The following is a 12,427-nucleotide window of genomic DNA, read 5'->3' as shown; positions in this document are numbered from 1 at the left end:
TCGCACGCACGCACGTAGTTTGCACGCCGTGAGATTTGTCTCTCGATGTGGACTCGGCGCCGGGCGGCGGCGCTGTTCCGCGCGATCGCCCCGTGCGCCTCCCGGCTCCGGCCGTTATCAAGCGCGGCGCGGCGCGCGGCTCGCAGAGGAAACACGCGGCGGTGGTGGTGGTGATGGTGGTGGCGTTTAACGTTTAAAGTTAACGTTTAACGCCGCTGTCGACGTTTTACCATCGCCGGCGTTTGTTGGGCGAATTGCTCATCCCTCACCGTGGCGCAGCTCTTGAGCACTAAAATCACTCGAAGTTCTAAAGACGACACACCCCTCCCCCCACCCACCACCTCACCCCATCAACTTTCTCCCCTACCGCCGGGACCCCCCCCCCCCACCCCTGGCAACCCCGATCGTAGCCCCCAACCGCAGTCTCCCTCACCGCCCCCTCTGGACCCCTGTGAAGAACCCTTCATGACCCTACCCCAGGACAGGGCGGGAGGGGGATAGACGTCTGGTCCCTGCGTACCCGGCATTTCCTCCTCGCTTGTGATAAACGCAAAGTCCCTGAATCCTTTCGATTTAAAGCTTTCGTGACTGCAGGGATTCATCTTCTTGGTTCTTTCGGTAAAGTCACGTAGAAGGGAAATAATAAAATAATACAAATAAAACATAATAAAATAATTCTCACGACGTTTCGGCTGCTTGCGTTGTAGCCGAAACGTCGTGAGAATTATTTTATTATGTTTTATTTTAATTATTTTATTATTTCCCTTCTACGTGACTTTACCGAAAGAACCAAGAAGATGAATCCCTGAATCCTGTTTGTCTCTGCGGTCTTTCCGTCAACATCATTTGTATGTTTGTACGTTTAATTTCTTTCGCACCGTACTTAGCCAGCCGTGCTCACCGGTGATACAAGGTAAAGGTCAACAAACAAAACGCACAACAATCACCCAACGGGCGCCAAAACCATTTGCAAAATTCAACTCGCCATGGACGAGTGAATTCACTGCTCCTACGCTGAACCCCTACAACCGCTGACGTGCGCCCCAATCGATACTCGCCCAACGTCGACCTCGCGACACGGAGCGGCGCCACCTGGAACTGGAGGCGTCAGCTCGCATTCAGCCCCCGCCATTCCGCGCGTTCGTAAAGCGCCGCCGTGGTTTGGCGCAACCCATCGACCATCTTCGCGGCGTTCACCCCGTTCGCTACGTTTCTCACTTTGTGCTCGCGCCCTCGAAGCGGGACGTAAAAAAATTCACCCGTAAAAACTAAGTTTTTCACTATAAATCCTTTATATGCGTGGCGGCTAGACTCCTCTCGTCCTCTGGCTTGAGATGGCTGCCACCTATGGGTCAGATGATTGCCTGCCACCATTAAGCAATTGGTAATTAAATATAATTGTTTTTTTCCCTAAAAAGTGTAACATTTTTGAAAAAAATTTTCACGAAAATAAATTGTCACGCACAACGAGTCTGTGGGCAAAATGTCAGCTCGATTGGATCACGGGAAGTGGGTTAAAAAACGACCGAAAGATGTGCACGGTCGTAAGCGCGCAAGCAAGCTAGCAAGTGAACTTAATATAAAGGATTTCTGATGATGCGGCTGCGCTGGCAGGTTCTCACCGAAGCTGGGCGCGCTGTGGAGCGTCATGTCGCGAATGATGCGGGTGCCGAAACACGACCACATCAGCAGGAACTGGCGGGCCACTTGCTTCAGGGTGCCGGGCCTCCTGGTCGCGGGCTGGGGGGGGGGAGAGAGAATGAGCAACAACAACCGCGGGCAGCGACGGCCGCGATGAACGACAACTGAGAGCAGCCACGAGGAGTGGCTGACAAAAGGAGGGAACGCGGCCCCGGAGAGGGAAGCGCGTTTGCCGCGACGGTGAAACGAGGTCTTGCGTAGGGTGCTTGATGCGGAACGTCGCGTCACGAGACCGTGAAGATGGTGGCAACAGCTTGGGGGGATGATGATGATGATGGGTGCAGGGGTTATGGTTTAGGGGATCGAGCTGCATCTACCTTCACGACGCATCTCTCCACCATCGAGTCGAGCCACTCGATGTACGACTCCATGGGCGACTGCTCCTCCAGCAGCTGCTCAAACTCCTGGTAGACTGCGCACGCACAGAGAAGCCCCGACAAAGATCACCCCCCGGATAGCCTCAATAGACCGTCGGAGAAAGCGATTGTTGGCGAGTAGCACCGACTGACGCGGTGTATGATGCGGGCGACGTGTGTCTCCCCAGCGCTGAGCGTTTCACATCACAACTGGTGCATATTCAAGGCTGAGTCGACCTAGCCACACCCCGATATGGCTTTTAAGACTGTTAGGGCAAGTGCTGTTAGCGAGTACCTATGAAGGCCGGAACGGCACACAAAGGTGTGGGTGGCTAACACAATGCCTGGCCGCCTTTGTCTCCGCATCGGTTATGTTTACACACCACAACAGGTACCCATTTGAGGCTGAGTCGACCTCGGGGGTGCCCAGAACCGGTGATAATGACGGCAGTTGGACGACACTGGGATGATGATGATGATGGCAGCAGATGGACGACACTGGGATGATGATACGGCAACTGAAGGAAGAAAATTCCCCAGATAAAATGACGGCCGGGGAGACATCTGCTCATGCACCGTATCGAGATGGAGATGGCGACGGTGTGAGGAGGCCCTCATTCAGCAGTGGATAGACCACGGCTGATTAATAATAAAAAATCAATCCTCCCCTCCCCTCCCCCCATAACCCTAATGTGCATAAGAAGATGAATGTAAGTTAATGATTTATAACAAAAGCAGAAACCTGACCGGGGCCCATCACCGCGAAATGTCAAGCATTAAATGAAATTAGAGGCGGGCAGGAGGTCCGGAGGTTATTGATGGTGCCTGGGAGGGGGTAGCCGCTTGGGCTGGGAGGGTGGAGAGCTGAATGGGTGAGTGGGTGTTGACTGGGGTGGGTGGGTAAAGGAATGGGTGGGGTGAGTGAGTGGTTGGGGTGAGTGAGCGTATAAGAGACAGAGTGGGTGGGTAGGTGGATGGGTGAGTGTGTAAGTTAGTGGGTGGATAAGTGGATGAGTGATTGGATAGGTGTGTGAATGAGTGTACAAGTGGCCAAGTGAATGGGGGATACAGTAGGTGGGTAGGTGAGTCAGTGGGTAGGTTAGCGAGTGGGTGGGTGGATAGGTGAAGGAGTTGGTGGGTGGATATGTAGGTGAGTGGGTAGGTTAGTGAGTGGGTGGGTGGGTAGGTCAGTGAGTGGTTCGGTGGATGCCTGTTGATTCTGTTTCGACTCAGGAATTCAAGGGTACGGTGCAGACAGGTGGAGTCGGGAGGGAGGGGTAAGTAGTGGTGGTGGTTGTGGTGGTGGTGGTTGTGGTGTTAATCGCAGGGGGGGTTTCTGGGCACCCACACCATCGGGAAGGTTACTCCGGATTTGCATATAGACCACTGCGGGCGACCCTTGACCCCTTGATGTGCCGGAATAATTATCGTAGCCGGAACCCCGTGCCTCTCAGTGACCTCCCGAGGTTCATCAGCAGATTCTCGCTCTCTCTCTCTCGCGCTCGCTTTCCTCGGCAGTCGGAGCAAACGGAGTGGAAAAGAAGGTGCGGGTGGGAGAGGGGAGAGGGGAGTTGGTGGATGAGGCAGGGAAGGAGCGGGCGTGAGTGCAATGCGACATCTGTCACACACGCACACAGATGCACGTATGTAGAACTTATTTCGCACCGTACGTAGCCAACCGTGCTAATCGTAGATGCGGGGGAAGGACAACTAAACACAAACAGCACGTGAAGGCCTCTCAAGTTGTTTGGGGCGAGTACTGCGAGCGAGCGCCTTTCTTCTGCCGTACGGCTGCTGCCGATTGTAGGTGGAGAGCGATAACCGCGACTTCACATTCAGGTGGGCAAGCCGGCAGACAACCACGTCGGGCGCAAGCGGTGCGAATCGCCGCGATGTCTCTCCTCCGTCCATAATAGAGTTTTTATTAAATCCTTTATATTAAGTTCGCTTGCTTGCTTGCGTGCTTGCGTGCTTGCTTGCTTGCTTACGACCGTGCAAATCTTTCGGTCGTTTTTTAACCCACTTTCCGTGATCCAATCGAGCTGACATTTTGCACACAGACTCGTTGTGCGTGACAATAAATTTTCGTGAAAATTTTTTTCCAAAATTTTACACTGTTTAGGGAAAACAATTTAAATATTTAATTACCAATTGCTTAATGCTGCCAGACAATTATCTGACCCATAGGTGGCAGCCATCTCAAGCCAGAGGACGAGAGGACTCTAGCCGCCACGCATATAAAGGATTTATAGTGAAAAACTTTGTTTTTACGGGTTACATTTTTTGTTGGGTTAGATTGCGTAAATATATAAATGCGTCGTGAAACCCGCCACCACCCGACACAGACCATTAGTAATGTTTGTCACGTCAACAAAACGTGGCAATTCGTTACGAGTACAGAACACCGGATATGTTGGAGAGTAAAACACACAACGTTAGACAATTGGAGTACGACGTTTCGCCAGTAATTACAACCAGCTTCGTCAGGCGACAGGCGGTGGGTGGGGTGGCGGGGAGGGTGGAGGGGGGTGGAGGGGGGGGGCGCGTGCGCACGGCGAGAGAGGCTTTTTTTGTCGAGTGTATCTTGTAATTTAACAAACGTTCTAGATACACAGACAACCTTCGAGATACACACACAACGTGCTAGATACACACACAACCTTCTAGACACACACAACATTATAGACACACACAACTTTGTAGATACACACAGAATCTTCTAGATACACACAGAATCGTCTAGATACACACACAACGTGCTAGATACACACAGCATCTTCTAGACACACAACGTGCTAGACACACACACAACGTGCTAGATACACACACAACTTTGTAGATACACACATAATCTTCTAGATACACACACACAACACGTTGTAGATACACACACAATATTCTAGACACACACAACATTATAAACACACACAACTTTGTAGATACACACAGAATCTTCTAGATACACACAAAACCTTCTAAATACACACACAACGTGCTAGATACACACAGCATCTTCTAGACACACACACAACGTGCTAGATACACACAACATTATAGACACACACAACTTTGTAGATACACACATAATCTTCTAGACACACACACAATCAAATACAAGCGAGAGATGAGACCAGACGGACGGGCGGGGGGGGGGGTGCCACTGACGCGTCTCGGTGAGTGCGCGGTGCTCCTCTCGCCACTCGTCGACGGTGTAGAGCGTCTGCTTGCTGATGCTGCCCAGGTCCACGCTGCGCCAGTCCTCCAGCATCTGCGAGGCGATGTCGGCGCTGTGGATGACCGTGCGCGACGCCTGGAAGGGACGGGAGTCGAACACGTGGAGGTGGTGGAGAGGGGGGAGGGGGGTAGCGATTTGTAATCAGTTCGTCGGGGTTGGGTTTGGGGGGGGTGTATTTTCATGTTCTTAGGTTTTTTTCGGTAAAGTCACGTAGGTAAAAAATTAAATTAATAAAAGTAAAATAAGAAATAAAAGTAAAATAAAAATCACGACGTTTCGGAGGCAACACAAGCTTCCGTCTTCAGGCGGAACTTACTTGATACAGCAATCGTGCTGTGACGGTTCCACCTGAAGACGGAAGTTTGTGTTGCCTCCGAAACGTCGTGATTTTACTTTCATTTTTTATTTTACTTTTATTAATTATAATTTTTTACCTACGTGACTTTACCGAAAAAACCTAAGAATATGAATCCTTGCAGTCACGAAAGCTTCAAATCTAGGGTGAATTTTCGTTTGAAGGTGGCGCCTCTGTGCCGCACGACGCTCATCGAAGGACGACTTTCGCCATCGGGAACTATTTTAGCTGCGGTGGGACGCGTGCGATGTCCCCCCCTGCCCCCCCTACCCCCCCTACCCCCCCTGCCCCCCCTGCCCCCCCCTGCCCCCCCCCGCCCCGATTAAGAGCGTGCGTCAAGCAGCTTCCCCGGGGGAGGGGGAAATGCACGGCCGATATTCTAATAATGATTCACTATGTAACACGATTTTTGTTCCTGGGTAGTAAGTGCTATTTCATAATTGCTAATGCCGCAAAAGTACAGAAATGGGTATTGTTCCCCACAAACTTTGCTTTTGTGACCAGGACTTTACGTGAAGGAATGACACAAATGCACACCACGTTTTCTCATTGACAATAGGTACATTTCAAAATATCACTGTCGTGGTCACAAAAGCAAAGTTTGTGGGGAATAATAGCCATTTTCTGTACTTTTGGGGCATAAGCAATTGGCAAATAACACTTACTACCCAGGAAAATAAATAAATGTTTTTTTGTTACACAGTAATCTTTAAAATGTATAATGCTAGGGATCCCCAATGATATGATTCGCAGTTTAATTTGCGTGGTTTAGGGGCACGCAACAATCTTGGCCAAATTACTATTAAAAACACTTTGCAAACGCACGTGTACATACAGGGAGCTTTACAACAATGTTTAACACTTACACGCGACTATCGTTTTTTGATGGAAAATAACTGTAACATGATAACAAATGTAAGTTAATAGCTTCACAAAGTCAAAAAGTCACCACTTGTTCACCATCATTGTCAACACGTGGCCTGGAATCTTTTCCAGGTGGTCTCCAGAGCTTGGAGGCACGACACTTTTTGTGTTTATTGTTGCAAATTCTCAGAAGTGTGAACATTTGTTTTGAAGCACCCTGTATCCATAACGTTCCCGATAATGATAGGGCTACAGAGCTTGGGCAATTGTTGGCGCGTGCTCTAGCTGCCACACACACAAAGACCACCCGTGTAGCCTTAACAGACTATTGGGCCAAGTGCTGTTAGCGAGCACCTATGAAGGCCGGAATGGCACAAGAGGGGTTTGGGATGGCCGTCGTCAAGCCCGGCCGCCTTTGTCTCCCTCGTTGCGATGTTTTTACACATTGCAATATGTGCACAATTGAGGCCGAGTCGACCTAGGGGAGGCCCAGAACCGGCTTAAGTAATTGTCACTGTTGTTGGCACACACATTTATACGTTTACACGCAAAGTCCTCGTTTAACGCGGTAGATGCGTTCCTGAAAAGTGACGCGTCAAGCGATAAACGTGTAAAGTGAAAACAATTAAAATAATGTCATGACGATCAAGTGTGGCGAGAGACGATGGACTACGCACACTGCGCACGGTGAGACGGCGGGACCAGTTACTGGGGGTACGCAGCCGCGTTACCTTATTCCGCGTACCGTATCGCTCAGCTGTGCAGCTCAAGCAAGTAGTCCTAGCCACCGGGCGTTCCACGTTATATCGGGGTGCGGGTTCCGTGTTGTAACGGACAGGAACCTGACGACGGACGCTTGTGTGTTGCGACCGAAACGTCGTGATTTATTTTATTTTCTACCTGCGTGACTTTACCGTAAGAACTAAAGAGTATGGATTTCTGCGGTCACGAAACTTTCAAATCAACATTTAATCTCATTGGTTCTCTCAAGCTAAGCGGGGGGCTGAGCCTGCTTAGGGCTTGCCAGGTGCTGTAGGCGTGGCGCTGCGGGGGTGAGGTCAAGGAGATGGGGGTGCTGAGTGGGCCCAGGTCGATGCTTGGGGAGTTTTCTCCGGCTTCCTCCCACAAGGATGCCAATCAAACGCACGTTCACGGAAGGGGCGAACTAACCCGATTCAGGATCCTCGGTGAAAGTGTCTTGAGACTCGATGAAGCTTTCCTCGGTAAAGGTCAACCGTTTTTATGAATATAAGAGGTGGCTCGGAGATGTTCACTGCCTCGCCTGGTATACAGGAGTTTTGCCGGTTCGATCCTGATCATGATGCCTGCTGTACATTTGTAGTTTGCGTCTCTCTCTATCTCATCATCACGGTGGCTTTGAAATGCTAACTACCTCGCCTGGTATGCAGGAGGAGGTGGGTTGGATCCCGACCCTGACGCCTGCTGCTGTATATTTGTAGTGTTTCGAGTCTCTCTCCACGTGGTCGTGTGGATGTTTCTCCGGGTCCACCGGTTTTTCCCTTCGCATTTAGAACTCAGAGTGCTTGGCTGCTCTGAATTTCCTCATGACAAGGCACTTCGTTGAGCTATTATTTGTGGCCAGATCGCTTCTGAAAAAAGACCTATACAGCTCAATGGGGCCTTACCTGGTTAAAATAAAAAAAAAACATACATAGTTTGATTTCGTTAGTACATGTGAACTCAGCAGCCAGGTAAACACACACCTGTCACCTGACCCACCTGGCACAGGTGGTTGAGAGAAGTCTGCCTCCGCAGGATCTGAGAAAACCTCCGGGCCACTGCAAGGGAAAGGGTTCACATCCAGGGTGAGGCTCCTCTCGGCTTCACGGCGCCACGCGGGGAGACAACTGGCGCGGCGCGCGTGACGGCGGAGGAACGGAGTGACACATTGGAGCCCCGGAGCGCGGAGTACATCCCCCTGATTGAGGTGCCTGAATTGGACCCTCGGCTACCTGTGGGGCCACACGTTAGACACGGACAAAGACCCACTCCCCACCCCCCCAGTATAGCCTTCAATAGACTTTTGGGGCAAGTGAAAAATAGCTTTGTGGCTCATCGGATTCCTCCAGCGTAAATAAACACATTCCTGCGGAGGGAGCTGGTAGGAACGTTGGGTTGCTCGGTCAATGGCCGGGGTCAACGGCGGCGTGGTGTATTCCGCAAATATGCCCGACTGTGAGGGCGGGCACAAGCCGGCGTGAGTAGGTTAAATGTTGAGTTTTATAAGGGCACCACGGGGTGACCAGCCCCTCCCCACCCAGCCCCTCCGCTCCCACCCCCCACCCAGCCCCACCCTCCCCACCCAGCCCCTCCCCACCCTCCCCTCCCCACCCAACCCCTCCCCACCCAGCCCCTCCCCACCCTCCCCTCTCCACCCAGCCCCACCCCTCCAATTTTTGGATGCACGACGGACGGACACAATAATCCCCTGTGGGCTGGTGTAACCAAGAGGTTCCTACCAGTAATATTGAGATTCTGAAGTGCTGTTAGCGAGCACTGCACACGAGGGGGTGGGTGGACAGCACCACGCCCGGCCGCCTTTGTCTCCCTAATGGCGATGTTTACACACCGCACCAGGTACTCATGTGAGGCTGAGTCGACCTAAGCGAGGCCCAGGACTGGTTCAGATAATCGTCACTGGGTGTTGGCCATAAGCAGGCATCGAACTCGGGCCGCTGGGTTCGTAGTGCAGTGCGCGAGCCGCTACGCGACCGCCACACATGAACTCTGCTGATGGCACACCGGATGCAGAGTGTGCTTGTGTCAAACTAACTCTGGTGAAATGTTACATTTGTACATTTCCAGAAAGTCCGTGTGACTGACGGGATGTAAAAAAAATATAGATACAAACTTGTATCGTTCATGAGGAGGGCCAGACAGGCACGCGGAGGAGACGTATCGTGCGCCCATTATTTATTGTGTCACCGCAGTGCAGAGGCCATCGCGGCCGACACCGCCGATGGCATCGGACGGGAAGGCCTCAAGGTCCCTTTAGGTCCAGCAGTGGCGCGCACCGCCTGCCTCGATCACCCGAACCTCGGCACCTTCCCGTTCCCCGCTACGCCACGCAAGAATCCCCATCGTCGTCGTCATCATTATCATCGTCGTCATCATCGTCGTTATTGTCATCGTTATTATCATCGTCGTCATAATCATCGTCGTCGTCATCATTGTTATCATTATCGTCGTCATCATCATCGTCGTCGTCATCATTGTCATCGTTGTTATTATCATCGTCGTCGTCATCGCCGTCATTATCATCGTTGTCGTTATTGTCATCGTCACTATCAGTGTCGTCATAATCGTCATCGTTGTTATCATCGTCGTCGTCATCACTGTCATCGTCGTCATAATCATCGTCATCATCGTCATCGTGGCCGCCGCTCCCGAGTCGGACGCACGTTCGAACTTGACGACGCACAGGTTCTCCGGCAGGTCGTCCAGCGCCACGCGGAGCCACTCGTCCAGCTGCTTCGCGAACTTTCGGATCACCTGGGTGAGACTGGGCACACGCACGCGCGTGCATTCACACGTACACACACATACACACACACGCGCACACGCGCACACACACGCGTACACACACACACGCGCACACACACATACACACACACACGTACACACACATACACACACGTACACACACACACACGCGCACACACACGTACACACACATACACACACACGCGTACACACACACACACGCGTACACACACACACACGTACACACACACGCGCACACACACATACACACACACACGTACACACACATACACACACACACGTACACACACACACACGCGCACACACACATACACACACACACGTACACACACACACACACGTACACACACACACACACGCGTACACACACACACACACGCGCACACACACGTACACACACGTACACACACACGTACACACGCACACGTACACACACACACACACGCGCACACACACGCGTACACACACGTACACACACACACACGTACACACACACGTACACCCACGCGTACACACACGCGTACACACACGTACACACACACACACACGTACACACACACACACGCGCACACACACGTACACACACATACACACACACGCGTACACACACACACACGCGTACACACACACACACACACGTACACACACATACACACACACACGTACACACACACACACGCGCACACACACATACACACACACACGTACACACACACACGTACACACACACACACGCGTACACACACACACACACGCGCACACACACGTACACACACACGTACACCCACGCGTACACACACACGCGCACACACGTACACACACACACGTACACACACACACGTACACACACACACGTACACACACACATACGTACACACACACATACACACGCACACGCGCATACGAAAACAAAGGTCCCCCGTGTTAGCCTTGAACAAGAGCGTTTGGGGGCAAGTGCCGTTAGCGAGTAGCACCGACGAAGGCCGGCACGGCGCACGAGGAGACACGCGACTTTCCACTTCAATCATTCCCCCCATGATGCTTTCTTTTGTGGTACACCCCCCCCCCCCCGCCAATCAACTCCCTCCCTTTCACCTCCACTGCTCCCCCCACCGCCCCCCTACCTGTCTGGAAGAGCTTGGAGCACAGTGGGCATGAGCACGCCCGAGATGGCCTTGTAGAGGATCGAGTCGCACACCCCCACGATGTTTGCCACGGCCGGGGAGCCGAGCACGGGCAGCATGTGGGGGGGCATGCCCTGCCAGAAGTGCAGCAGGAAGCTCTGCACCTGGGGGGGGGGGGCAGGGCAGCGGGGTCACGCGAGGTCATCGCCGTCAGGGGGAAGGTCGTGGCTCTTCGTCGGCGTCATTCTCGTCGTCGTCGTTGGCGCGATCTTGGCCACTGCTGCGTGAAGGCCGTCTTCACTCCATCATCGTACTGCCATCGTCGTCGTCATCAATCCACGATCATTAATCCACGATCATCAAACCACCGTCATCAATCTGTCATCAATCCGCCGTCAACTGTTACAATTCAACCACTATTATCTTCATCAACCTGCCATCATCATCATCGTCAACATCATCATTAATCCACCACCATCAATCCACCACCATCAATCCACCACCATCAATCCACCACCATCAATCCACCAGCATTCTCGTCGTCGTCATCATCATCAGCCACGAATCATCATCCGCGCACGATGGGACGGTGAGAGGTCCACGAGGCCGGCCGGTTGTGATCCGAACAAGAAGAGTCGCGAGGAGTGAAGGCCCCGCTCAGCAGCAGCCGCAGCGCCACGGCCGGAGGAATCGCGCGCACACCGCGGCGCGCAAGAAGGCCGGGGCAGACGTTGGAAGGCGGATCGTGGAGGAGACGACGGAAATGAGGAAGAGTCCGTGCTCTCACCTCGTCGAAGTTGGCCCGGATCACCGTGTCGAGTATCCTCTGGCAGTGCGTGCGGTACATCATGATGAAGGTGGACACCTGCCCGACGCGGGGACGGGATGCCCCACACGGATCATTGGGCGCCCGGCTCGGTGCTTACGCACGCATCCTGCTACAGCTGCTAATGATGCTGCTACTGCAACAGCTGCTACTGATGCTGCTACTGCAACAGCTGCTACTGATGCTGCTACTGCAACAGCTGCTTCTGATGCTGCAACAGCTCCTACTGATGCTGCTACTGCTGATGCTGTTACTGCGACTGCTGCTCCTCCAATCCACTCACCCGCTCGCTCATTCAACTCCCCAACCCTCCCGCGATGCAACATTGATCCAGACTCCCACACGCACAAAGACAAAGCTCCCCCGCATGTCCTGGACAGACTGTTGTGGCGATTGCTGTTAACAAACACCCATGAAGGCCGGCACGGTACACGAGGGGCC

General features: G+C 52.6%; 1 protein-coding gene across 1 annotated transcript in view; it reads right to left on the bottom strand.

Annotated features, from left to right (window-relative positions):
- Positions 1–12,427, bottom strand: part of RFX4 (regulatory factor X4) — a 69,442-nt gene that overhangs the window by 17,834 nt on the left and 39,181 nt on the right. Inside the window, exons 7-13 of the mRNA XM_061564337.1 lie at positions 11,948–12,025; positions 11,161–11,324; positions 9,934–10,034; positions 8,252–8,310; positions 5,223–5,367; positions 2,019–2,113; positions 1,623–1,740 (exon numbers count right to left, since the gene is read on the bottom strand). Coding sequence (XP_061420321.1) covers positions 1,623–1,740; positions 2,019–2,113; positions 5,223–5,367; positions 8,252–8,310; positions 9,934–10,034; positions 11,161–11,324; positions 11,948–12,025 — 760 coding nt within the window. The remainder of the gene's footprint in view (positions 1–1,622; positions 1,741–2,018; positions 2,114–5,222; positions 5,368–8,251; positions 8,311–9,933; positions 10,035–11,160; positions 11,325–11,947; positions 12,026–12,427) is intronic.

The sequence above is a fragment of the Lethenteron reissneri genome, chromosome 33, assembly GCF_015708825.2.
Source record: "Lethenteron reissneri isolate LAM-NWPU_2019-01 chromosome 33, ASM1570882v1, whole genome shotgun sequence".
NCBI classification, from domain to species: domain Eukaryota; kingdom Metazoa; phylum Chordata; class Hyperoartia; order Petromyzontiformes; family Petromyzontidae; genus Lethenteron; species Lethenteron reissneri.
This window is presented reverse-complemented; position numbering and strand designations above follow the sequence as displayed.